Below are 12,908 nucleotides of genomic sequence, written 5' to 3'. Positions count from 1 at the left end.
GTGCAGAAACCATTGGGGGTAGCAATCTTGCAAATAACATGGCTGAATGTCATATAGGGCTTTAAAGATGAAGACTAGTGCCCTGAATTGCACCTGGAAACTTCTTGTTAATTTATTATTCAGGAATAAAATGTAGTTATTTCTAAAATGCACATCAGTAGATATTGGAGTAAACCATTTTCTGAAAATTGGCCTTGATTTCTTTTTTCTTTCTTTTCTTTCTTTTTTTGGCTTTCGTAGTGATTGTATGCCTTTGGGTGATAATAAAAAGACCTTTCTTAGTACTATTCTAGCTATTTCATTTATTGAGAGCTGTGATACATATAGCATTTACTTTTGTGTGAAATAAAATAGATATGGAAATATTACAGAAAATACTTATTGAATAGTTTGCAAATATTAATTTCACCAAAAATTAACCTACTCTGCAAATTGTACTATTTTGACAGAGGAGCAATAAGAAATGCTTGCCAGATGTTAATGATTCTAGGCCTTGAAGGAAGATCAGTCTATGAAGAAGACTTTGAAGCTCCATTTCTGGAGATGTCAGCAGAATTCTTTCAGGTACAAGTGCTGCTTTTCAGTATTTACAAATGGGAATAAGAATACCCACACCTCCAAATATACAAATTCCAGTTATTTAATTCCAGATTAAAAAATACCAGACTGGAAAATTGTTATTGGCCCCTAACGTAGAGTGGTTCTTGTTTCAGATTTTCCCTTTGTTCTGAACATGAGCCTGTGTTCATTGAGCCTTTGCCTTAGATGATAATCAACATTGGTGGATATTAATGCATGGCAGATACAAGAGTTAATACAGTAGTAGAGTGATGATTTAGTCCCTTAAGAAATTACTACTAAGACCAACTGAATGGGTTTTGATTTACTTTCTGTAGTGTTTCATGTAGTGTTCTATTTCTCTTTATTTTATTACAGATGGAAAGTCAGAAATTTTTAGCAGAAAATAGTGCTTCAGTTTATATAAAGAAAGTAGAAGCTAGAATTAATGAAGAAATAGAACGTGTGATGCACTGTCTTGATAAATCAACAGAAGAGCCAATTGTCAAAGTTGTTGAGAGGGAGCTTATTTCCAAGCATATGAAGACCATAGTGGAAATGGAAAATTCTGGTCTAGTACACATGTTGAAAAATGGAAAAACAGAAGGTAAGTTTGTGCAGTGCTGTCTGCAACAATAGCGAAGCCCGATATGGGTGGAAACTAATTGAGATAATCCAGGTGATTTCAAAATAAATGAATGAATGAATTCTTATTGGCCAAGTGTGATTAGACACAAGGAATTTGTCTTGGTGCATATGCTCAGTGTACATAAAAAGAAAAGATACATTCATCAAGAAATCATAAGGTAGAACACTTAATGATAGTCATAGGGTACAAATAAGCAATCAAATCATACTAGGAAATAGTCAGTATAAATCATAAGGATACAAGCAAGAAAGTTATAGTCATACAGCCACAAGTGGGAGGAGATGGGTGATAGGAACGATGAGAAGATTAGTAGTAATAGTAATGCAGACTTAATAAATAGTTGGACAGTGTTGCGGGAATTTTTGTTTAGCAGAGTAATGGCGTTTGGGAAAAAACTTCTGGTGTACAGTGCTCTATAGTGTCATTTTGAGGGTAGGAGTTGAAACAGTTTATGTCCAGGATGTGAGGGTCTGTAAATATTTTTACAGCTCTCTTTTTGACTCGTGCAGTATACAGGTTCTCGATGGAAGGCAGGTTGGTAGTAATTGTCTTTTCTGCAGTCCTAATTATTCTCTGAAAACCAGACAGTTATAGAGGTACAGATGACAGACTCAGTAATTCCTCTGTAGAACTGTATCAGCAGTTCCTTGGGCATTTTGAGCTCTTGAGTTGGGGCAGAAAGAATATTTTTTGTGTGCTTTTTTGATGACGTTTTTGATGTTAAGTGTCCATTTTAAGTCTTGAGATATGATTGAACCTGGAAACTGGAAGATCTCTACCGTTGATACTACGTTGTCTAGTATTGTAAGAAGTAGTAGTAGGGAAGGTTTCTCCTAAAGTCTACTACCATTTCTACAGTTTTGAGTTTATTCAGTTCAAGATTGTACCAGTCGCACCACGAAGCTAGTTGTTCAACCTCCCATCTGTATGCGGATTGATCGTTGTCACAAATGAGACCAATCACTGTTGTATCTTTAACAGATGGATCATTTGAGATGCAGTCATTGGTACATAGAGAGAAGAGAAGTGGAGAGAGCACACAGCCTTGGGCGGCGGGGGGGTGTGCTAATTGTACAGGTATCAGATGTGATTCTGCCTAGCTTCACCTGCTGCTTCCTGTCTGTTGGAAGCTTACGATCCACTTACAAAATGATTACGAAAAAGAAGCAAAGCAGTTGATTTCAGATGGAGAGGGCTATGATCAAGAAAACCTGCTTCTGGAAAATTGGAGAATTTAGTGAAACATCAGAAATATCATATTTGGATTGCTGGGTAATATTTGGATTTGCTGGGTAATATTACAAATATATTAGTAGTAGATAATATAACATTTATGTATATATTTACTGCAGATCTTGCGTGTATGTACAAATTATTTAGTCGTGTCCCAAATGGTTTAAAGACAATGTGCGAATGTATGAGTACCTATTTGAGGGAACAAGGTAAAGCACTTGTGTCTGAAGAAGGTGAAGGAAAGAACCCAGTGGACTATATTCAGGTAATCAAAGCCATTTTTTCTTATGATGGAAATGTTTCCGTTAGCAGAAGTGTACTTACATAATTCAAGTACTGCTTTAGCAACGTTTCATAGTAGAGATAAGCAAAGAGAAATGATTGAGAATCATTTCCCCCTAAAATTTAAATAGTATGTATTTACATTTTAATACTTTTTATTGGTTTCTCAAATTAGCTCATTTTTTTCATTTGAGATAAGGTTTTTTAATGACTCTAAACAGAGATTTCTCAGAAAAGTGATTTCCTATCAAATCCTAGAAGGTTTATAATTTTAATCCAACGGAGGCATTTTGAATAAACTTTCAATTTACAACAGCATTTAAAAAAATATTCACAAATCAGTGGAGATTCTCAATCATCCAGGTCATGATTGTCCCAAAGGAGCTTTTCTCAAAAGGCAAGTGGACTTTTTTTCTTTGAAAATGTTTTGCTTCTCATCCAAGAAAATTCACTTCGAACTGAATGGTGGAGAATGGAAGGATTTATATCCTTTGCAGTTATCTGCTTGTTAGTTCTTGAGAATCATTGGGGCCACTTGGGGTTTCTCTGTATCCCCTGAGTCAGAGTGTAAATGGATGTGGAACGTCTTGGGACTGCTGAAAGGACTGTGTGGTAAACAAGAGATAGGTGGTGTCATATCCCTCTCCCTCTGTTGAGGGAGGATTGTTCAATTTTGACATAGATGTCAAAAATATCTATAGCACCCTCAGAGTGCTAACAACCAGATGTCTGCAAAGAACATAAATGCTTCCATTCTCCACTAGTCAGTTATAACTGAAGAAGCTTCTTGGATGAGAAGTGAAATGTTTTCAAAGAAAAAAAACAAAGTCCAATTTTTGGAAAAGCACCTTTGAGGCAAAGAAAAATAAAAATATTTTCACTTTCAGTAAAGTAAACAGCATGAGACATCAGCTTATCTGAAAGGGAGAAAATAATTCTCTAGACCGCTTCTTAATATGGTTCATGTTAGGTGCACAAAATATTTCAGTCAATTTTCCTTCCTCTGAAACCTTTCTCTAAACTAATTTGTGAAAGTCTCACTCTGAAGAACATAATTGACCAGATTCTCTAAACTGATGGTAAATGAGGATACTGCATTTATATACTTGAGTCCACAGTAATTCTCTGTTTGTCTAGGGGTAGTTAGAAGTATGTTGGATATAACTGCTTTCCTAGTCTGAATTTCTGGCTAATTTGTCTAGTGGTTTAAGGCACCTTTTGACTGTCTGTTTATAGGCATCATTAGTGCTGCTTTTTGGGTAAATTCTAAATCAAAAATAAATATGATTCACCTCATCTTCTCCAGAAGATATACTTTTGGGAATATTTTAAATATATTAGGGTATGAAGAACAAGAAAAACACTAAAACAAAAAGCAGCCGTAATCAGTAATCATACCTTAATATTAGTAACAGGAGCCCAGCATATATCATTCAGAAGCATAGTATAACATCAGAATCTCCGGATACCCTTTTTTGCTTTTATGATTTCCAGAGTTTGAATTATTAGGGGGGGGGGGGGGTTTCTCCCTAAGAAGGCATTCCTTGAAACTTTTTTAGCTTTTTGGAGACAATTGTTCCATCTTCAGAAACATACAAAACAATGCAGGATCTTCTGAACAAGATATTGCATTATTTTCTGCAAATATTAGTCACATAATTTACCTCTGCATGATAATAATGGTTTTATTGGAGTGAAGGGATTTCCATTCCCAAGAACTCCGCTTGAATAATTGTGATTGTAAAAATGGTGTGGAGTAGAGTGCATTGAAGATTCAATTCATGAGAATGAACCCCAAGTCATTATCCCCAGAAGAGTCTGAGAAGGACATTAATTGTCTTAAGAGATACTTATCAAGCCTTAATTTGTTTTATTATGGTACTGCAAGAACAATATATCTATAAAAATATAAGATGTGATAGGATAACAGGCAGGGAAATTTTAGCATCCAAGTTAAAGAATTTTTGGCGACAGTAAAAATTATCAGTCCTATAAGTTCCAAAATAATGGTAACTATGATTTTAATTTAAAATGTAGTAGAAATCTAAAAAAATAATATGCTTTGTTGTTCTAAGGGCTTACTGGATTTGAAGAGTAGGTTTGATCGCTTCCTTCAAGAATCTTTTAATAATGACAGGCTCTTCAAACAAACAATTGCGGGTGATTTTGAATATTTCCTTAACCTCAACTCTAGATCTCCAGAGTATCTCTCATTATTTATTGACGATAAGCTAAAAAAAGGAGTCAAGGGAGTAAGTATACTTTTTATTACAACTATGCAGTTTTTCTGACAAAACAGCTACAAAAATATGTATTTCTATACTCTAATTTATTTATATAATGCAATAATAACTATTACAAATTAATGTGAATATAAAAAATAAATATGTATTTAAAAAAATAGATGGAATAAATTCCTTTTAGGACTGTAAACTTCTGCAAAATACTATATTGAAATAGGGAATATAGTCTTCCATAGATATATTCCTTTGTTAGAATTAAGTATGTATATAGAAAATTACTAACAAGTTAATAATGTGCTCATATAAAAACCATATATAGATATTAAGCTAAGCATAGAGAAGTCAGTTATGAGGTCTTAGTCAATTATGGGAGAGTCAGGATTTGAAGACTGATGTAACTCATTTGCCTTTCAGTTATTCCATCCTCATATCTTTCTCTTTGCTATCACATTTGAAAGAATTGCATTATTTTGATCCCTTTTGGTTAGTTTTCAGATCTGTAATACTTTAAGAAAGCAGCATTGATCTTGTTTTATCCATGGGTGGGAGGCAGGGTGATTCTCCCATGAGCTGTTCGCTCCCTGCTCTGAGTTAACAATTGTATTCATTGGCAGAGCTAGCTATCGTCAATATGGTAATGATTCTCTGTTGTGGAGCTCAGATCCAGATCCTTCAGTGCTAATGAGGTTCTGGGATCTGCAGGGATTGACTATATATGGAGAAAAGAGGTTCAGATTCATCTCTTGTAAGAATGAGTGTTTGGGGATTGTGGAACCCCAGAGTATGGAGATTTTTTTAAACTGGTTCTTAATAGGGTAGTACTGCTGCAAACAGATCCAATGCACAATTTCATGCTCCTGTTTGAAGAGCAGGTGGCAGCTGTGACCTTTTCTACAGCTTTGCCATGTGCACCAGTTATATCCACCTCTACATTGGGAGGCCCTGCTTACAGTCACTTCTGCCTTACATCATAGTTGGATGAAAACAATTCACTTTACATGAAGCTGCCCTTGGCCCGTGACTACTTGGAAGCTCCAGCTGGTCTCTCACTTACATACACTTCTAATTGTGAGCTGCACTAATAACCATTTGATTCTAGGTATAATTCAAGGTGCTGGTTCTTAGCTTTCATGGAAACAAAAGACTGGCATCATAGTTGTTTAAGTCACTTTTAAAGATTCAAAACTAAAACATTAAGTAACTTTCATTACAATGAACCTTATAAATCTTACAGTCTTATATTTATAGAATTTTGATTTTTTGTTTTGTTCATAAATAGACTGAATCAGATAATCTATAACCTGTTTTTCAATCCCTGCCTAAATTAACAGCAAGATAATTTAGTTTTGAGAAATATTTTCTATAAAAGTCATAGTTTTTTGACTATTCTAATAATTAATATATTGCCTATTGTTTTTATCTTTATAGCTAACTGAGCAAGAGGTGGAGACTATATTGGACAAAGCAATGGTTTTGTTTAGATTTATGCAAGAAAAAGATGTATTTGAACGATATTATAAGCAGCACTTAGCAAGGAGGCTTCTGACAAACAAGAGTGTTTCAGATGATTCCGAGAAAAACATGATATCTAAGCTAAAGGTAAGAGCAGTGTAACAATTTCTCAGTGACTTTTCCACTTAGCTTTAATTTTTTGATAACATCTACTCAGTGGGATAAATTGCAGTGTAATTAGTTGTTTCAGTTAATTGTAAATATTATACAATGTTAAGCAAGGTATATTTAGTTCAAACATTTTGTTTTTGTCAGCAAAGAATTATTAAGCCATTGTGGTAGAGTGGCTAAGAAGTTATATTAAGGCTGAGGATCCAAGTTTGAATCCATTTTCAGCCATGAAATCTCAACACATTGTATTAGTCACACTTTCTCAGTTTAGCATACCTCCTAAGGCTATTGTGGGTTGTCTTTGCATAAGCCCATGGGCACTCCAGTAAAAATGCAGAATATAAATCAAATATCAATGCTACATTAAAAATCTAAAGCTGATAAAATTAAGATATTTGCTTCCTATGAACATTGAGTATGCATTTACACTGGAAAGATGGGAAATGATGCAAGAGTTGTCATTGTAGACCAGGGGTGCATCAAACTCAATTTCATTTAAGGTTGTGTTTGACCTCAGGCCGAGGGTGGGCATGGCCAGCTTGACATCACTCGTGTCAGGGATGCCTGTGGTGGCCCACGTGGTCTTCCAGCCAAAACGGAGCTCGGGAGGGTCATGGCCCTCCCAAGTCACTTTTAGCTGGCAGAGGTACTATGGGGTGGTCCTTCACTGTTTTCAGGGCAGCCCCGTGGGCCAGATCTAAGTATCCCATGGGCTGGATCCGGCCCATGGGCCTTGAGCTTGACACCCCTGTTGTAGACTATTGAGAGAATCCCAGTGGATAGGGAAGTATTTTTCTTCAAGCTGCAAATAACCTCCATATCTACAGACCATGCTTTCCCCACTTTGCTTGGAAGAAACAGTTGGATTCTTTGGGCTGATGTTTCCTAAAAAATAATCCTCCTAAAATTGCTTCCCCATCCTCCAACCATAAAATTTTGCATTCCTGCTTTAAGTAGTATGTGGTTGAATTAATATGCACCTACAGTGTTATTTTAAGTATGATTTATGCTTTGAAAGGGCTAAGTGAATATTTACTACATTAATTTAGAGACATTTAATCAGAATCTTGCCAATCTCTATTCCATGTTGGATTTTAAAAGATTGGAATAGTAAATTCTTATTTTCAGTAAAATTTAGTAGAATAATTAGATGCTTGATAATCAAGGTATAATTTAGTGTAATTGCCTGTTGATATTTACTGCTGATTAATTAGTAACTGGAACCATGTTTTTTTCATAACTTCCTTAAATTTACTTAAATATTTGTATTGAAATTCTAAATAGCCAACCTAAGAGGTTTCCCTGTTTAAATCATGCTATAAATAATTATTTCTTTTGCAGACTGAATGTGGATGTCAGTTCACATCAAAATTGGAAGGAATGTTCAGGGACATGAGCATCTCAAACACAACAATGGATGAATTTAGGCAACATCTACAGGCCACAGGGGTAAGATGCAAATTTTTGACTTACTTCAAGGATTCACAGACTTTTTGACCTGGTGGTCATATTTGGAATTTTGAGAAGAGGTTGTCTGATCCTTTATCAGGTGTGCCCCTGCCAAGGGAGAGGAAATAATTTATTGGGGGGCGGGGGGAATCTAAGAAATTTTACAAGAGAATTCCTACAACCATTGGGTATGAAAAGTGCATAATTTATATAGCAAAATCAAAATGTTTATTTTAGTGCTTTTATTTTTGTCTGAACAATGCTCAGGTTAGAGAGCCCTCTGTTTTGGGCATGTGGCTGGAGTTCCAACTGCAACTTGTTTTGGACAAGATTTAATATGAGGTCATTTTCCTCTGACTGTGAGAAGTGTCTCTTAACAATTATTTTGCAGAATGGCTACTGGAAGTGGGGGGCAGAGATATTTCAAAGCACCAGTTTCCAGGAGTGTACATACTATTCTATATATTTGGTACTTCTCTCATAAATGCTTATCTTTCTGAACAGGTAGCTACACTTCAAAACTAGGCTCTGAGTTGTGGCCATCTATTTCATATAAACCCCCCCTCCCCGGCCATGTGGTAATTCTGGAACTTAGTCTTTTTTTGGATCTAGATGTTGATTTATTGAACTTGCTTGTTTCATGCTTGCTTTTATTATTTTTACAAATAACTGAAGGCAGTGGATTCAAAATAAGAAATTGAATTTGGCAGGTACAGGAGTTTGGATTTTTTTCACACTCCTGTAGAACTTTGCTAATTAATAAGTATTATTTATTATTTCCCCACAGATTTTCAATGTAAAATCCCACCCCTTTTTTCAGCTTTAATCTTTGTTATGGTCATATTCAAGGTGGTGTCACACATCTAAAGAAAAACTGCAAAATTTATCATAACACTCAGATCTATTTCTACATTTATGTTTCTCCCACGAGCTGTTCAGAGCATCCAGAAGTGGGAGGTGCTTCAGTCTCTTCTGGAAAGGCTGGGCTTAAAACACCAGGACGCTCCTCCTCCTCCACGGGACATCTCCCCAGCATCCCCCAGTTTTAGCTCAGCCTTCGTGGTAAGAGGTTGTGCACTTCCTGACTGGAATGGTTTTCTATTCAGCTAGTCAAAATTCAGGTTTGCTCTTGGGTTAATTTGGCTTGTAAATTTTTCCCTAATTAATTTGGCGATTTCAAGGCTTGTGGCTCTATTAGGTCATTCCCCCAATCAGTTTGAGAGCAGTTCTTTGTGGCTGGTGGAGCCTGCCACTCCGTAGGCAGCCTGAGATGGCCGCTTCAGACAATTAGCTTATCTAATCCCCCGATCGTCTTATCTCTGCAATCTTGGCGGAGCGCTCGCAGCCGTGGCTCACTTCTCCTTGCCGTTTCGACTGACAGGATCATTTATCTGACAATTTAGAGAGTCAGCAGCAGCGGCTTGTTAAACTGCTCAGGCAATTAACAGAGATTCTGCCTTCCCGCCATTTTCAACAGCTGGCTTCAAGTTCGCGCCTAAATATCACAGGCGCCATTCCCTGCTGGTTTCCCTTCTTGGGGACCGGGGCAGGTACCTTCCCACTCCACTTCCCTGGCATTATTTCTCTTTTATCTTGCTGGCGTTGGATAAGCAGGCTAGTCCTTAAACAGGATTTTTTTTTCTTTTTGCAATTGCTTTTGGATCATTACATTGGAGTGAAGCCGCAAGTGCCATTTCAAACAGCGGGACGTTTTTGACAGGAAAGGATCTATCCAGGCCCTGTATAGCTCGTTTCCTTTGTTGGGGACCAGAATATTTCTTGCTTGGAGCGCTTGGGGGTTTCCCTTGTCGGGGATCCTTAGATACTGTTTCCCATATACAGTTTTACGTGCAGATATAGGCACGTATGTGTATATGTATATATATACATATATATATGTGTATATATATGTATATGTGTATGTGTGTATATGTAGATATGTATATATAGACTTAAACTCCTGGAGAAGCGTTCTACTTTCAACCACAGGGGTAGGCATCACCCCTAAGTACAAATAATAATAATTATTATTATTATTATTATTATTATTATTATTTTAAAAAAATTAAAATTAGAGGCACGAGAATCAGTCCTCCACAATGGAAGGTGACAACGTCTTCCGCTCCAATGGGACAGCTCCACCTCTGATGCATGGGTCAGGGACTCTGTTAGATTTGGTTTGGTGCTAGAATTTCAATCCTCCCTCCCGAACTTTTTCATCAGGAGCCCTAGGTCCACGGACCCCATTAAGAGAACGTTGATGCAGGAGGGTATCAATCATCTGCATATTCAGGCCATGAGAGAGGTACCATCTGAACAATGGGGTCAATGCTGTTACTCTCTATTGTTTGTGGTCCCAAAGAGTTCGGGGGGCTGGAGGGCAATTCCGGACCTCAAACGTCTGAACAGATCATTGGTTTATCGAAAATTCAAGATGACTACTCTTCAGTCCATTCTGCTCAGCAACAGAGAGAACAATGTCCTGACCTCTATAGATCTGACAGAGGCTTATCTACATATACCAATTAGACCTGTTCACTACAAATATCTTAGATTTTGCTATTGTGATTGGCACTACGAATATATAGCCCTACCATTCAGTCTGGCTTCAGCCCCTAGGACTTTTACCAAGGTCCTAGCGGCTTTGGCTGCCTCCCTCAGGATCAAATCTATTCGTTTACAATGTTATCTGGATGATATTTTAATTTTGTCATCTTCCAGACATCAAGCAAATTTGGATATCAAGGTTACTCTGGAGACCCTTTAAAGTCATGGCTTTTCCATAAATTGGGATAAAAGCTTCAACTAGGTTAGTTCATTTAGGGGGAGTGATAGACACCATGGAGGGCAATGTTTTTCTCTCTCAGGACAGGTTGAATAGTATCCAGTCTTTGGCCAGAGAGATCAGAGCCTTAAAGAGGGTTTCCCTGGCAGTTCTGTCTCAACTGTTAGGGAAACTGATTTCTTGTATTTCCATTGTGCCTTGGGCTCGATTCCATTCTAGAGATCTGCAATGGTTCCTGCAACCTTTCCAGCGATCCGGAAGAACCACTTCCAACGTCCGGAAAAAGGTACCGCACAATGTTCTTTGATCACTCTGCTGGTGGTCGGAAAACACAATAAACAAGGGGTATCCTTTCAAGGAACCTTGCAGGGCAACGATCACAACCGATGCCAGCCTCATAGGATGGGGAGCTCACTTCTAATCCCACACTGCACAGGGAAGTTGGACTATTTCCGAACAATCACAAAGCATCAACCTGTTGGAGCTGCGAGCAGTTCATCTGGTGTTACGCAGTTTTCTACCCCTTTTCCAATCACGCCACGTTCTGGTCTTGAGAGACAATATCACAACCAAGGCCCACGTAAACAGACAGGGGGGTACCCACTCCAAACTTCTGATGCTGGGGACTGCCAGGTTGTTCAAGTGGGCCAAGGCAAATCTGTTTTTGCTCAAAGCAGAGCACATAGCAGGGGCCTTAAACACACAAGCGGACTGGCTCAGCAGAGCCACAGTAGATCAGACAGAGTGGCGCCTACACCCATCTTTCTTCCAGGAAGCAGTGCGGAGGTGTGGGCAACCAATGATCAATCTATTTGCCTCTCCCCTCAACGCCCAATTGCTCCGGTATATTTCAAGGTACCCGACTCAGGGGGCAGAGGCTGTCAATACCCTGCGATGTCAGTGGCCTCCCGGACTTCTATATGCTTTTCCTCCACTCTCTGTAATACCCAGGTTGATCCAGAAGTTATTGGAGGAATGAACGGAATTGATATTGGTCGCCCCTTACTGGCCCAGGCGAACGTGGTTCGCGGACTTACAGGACCTGTCGAGAGAACAACTTAAATTCCACCGTCGAGGGTTTCCCTCTCGCAAGGGCCGGTACTTCACCCGGACCCACAATGGCTCAGCCTAGCCGTATGGAGGTTGAGCGGAGCCGTTTAAGGACCCAACAGATTTCAGAGGATGCCATTGCCACCATAAAAGCATCCAGATGGTCCTCAACAAATCGTATATACGAGGCCACGTGGTCCGCTTTCTATTGCTGGTGCCAGGGGTCTAAGATCGACCCAACCGCCCCATCAATAGGACAATTATTGGACTTTTTACAGGAGGGGTTGACCAAGGGCCTATCTCCAAATACTTTACACAGACAGGTGGCGGCCTTAGCCTCGGTGATATCCTGGGGACCTTCGTTCCATAGCGCACCACCCACATGTCCGCAGCTTTCTTAAGGGTGCTGCAAACTTACGACCTCCTGTAATTTACCACTATCCCACTTGGGAGCTCAACAAGGTGTTAACCGCACTTACTGGCCCATTTGAGCCTTTAAGAACCGTTAGTCTCAAATTCCTGACATATAAGGTGGTCTTAATTGTGATCACATCAGCAAGGAGGATTTCTGAATTGGCAGCATTGTCGATGAGAAAGGATGGAACCTGTGCGTGTTTCATGTGGACAGAGTGGTTCTCAGATTGGATCCATCGTTCACCCCTAAAGTAAATTCAGTCTTCCACAGAGCGCAGGAGTTGGTGCTTCCAAATTTTTGTCCGAAACCATCTCATAGACTGGAGCATCAATGGCATCGACTTGACGTTCGAAGGGTGTTAAGCATCTATCTAGCCCGCAGGGCGGCGTTTCGAAAATCTGAGGCTCTATTCCTGTCCTTCAACCCATCCACTTTAGGACACAAGTTGTCGTCGACAACCATTGGTAGATGGTTGAGAGCCACCATAGCTAAAAGTTACGAATGCCAGTCCATCTCAGTTCCTAAGGGCATTACAGCCCACTCAATAAGGAGTGCAGCAACATCAGCAGTATGGACCACACAGGCTTCCATAGACAAAATTTGCAGAGCAGCAACTTGGAC

General features: G+C 38.8%; 1 protein-coding gene across 1 annotated transcript in view; it reads left to right on the top strand.

The window, feature by feature from the left end:
• The window catches only part of CUL3 (cullin 3), a 41,898-nt gene that overhangs the window by 17,369 nt on the left and 11,621 nt on the right, over positions 1-12,908 (top strand). Inside the window, exons 5-10 of the mRNA XM_026701520.2 lie at positions 450-564; positions 937-1,165; positions 2,560-2,705; positions 4,798-4,974; positions 6,394-6,564; positions 7,930-8,037. Of these exons, the coding sequence (XP_026557305.1) occupies positions 450-564; positions 937-1,165; positions 2,560-2,705; positions 4,798-4,974; positions 6,394-6,564; positions 7,930-8,037 (946 nt within the window). The remainder of the gene's footprint in view (positions 1-449; positions 565-936; positions 1,166-2,559; positions 2,706-4,797; positions 4,975-6,393; positions 6,565-7,929; positions 8,038-12,908) is intronic.

This window comes from Pseudonaja textilis, chromosome 4 (genome assembly GCF_049901715.1).
Source record: "Pseudonaja textilis isolate UNSWEBS1 chromosome 4, rPseTex1.2, whole genome shotgun sequence".
Lineage (NCBI taxonomy): Eukaryota > Metazoa > Chordata > Lepidosauria > Squamata > Elapidae > Pseudonaja > Pseudonaja textilis.
Note: the sequence above shows the minus strand (reverse complement) of the source record. Positions and strands in the feature narration are given on the sequence as shown.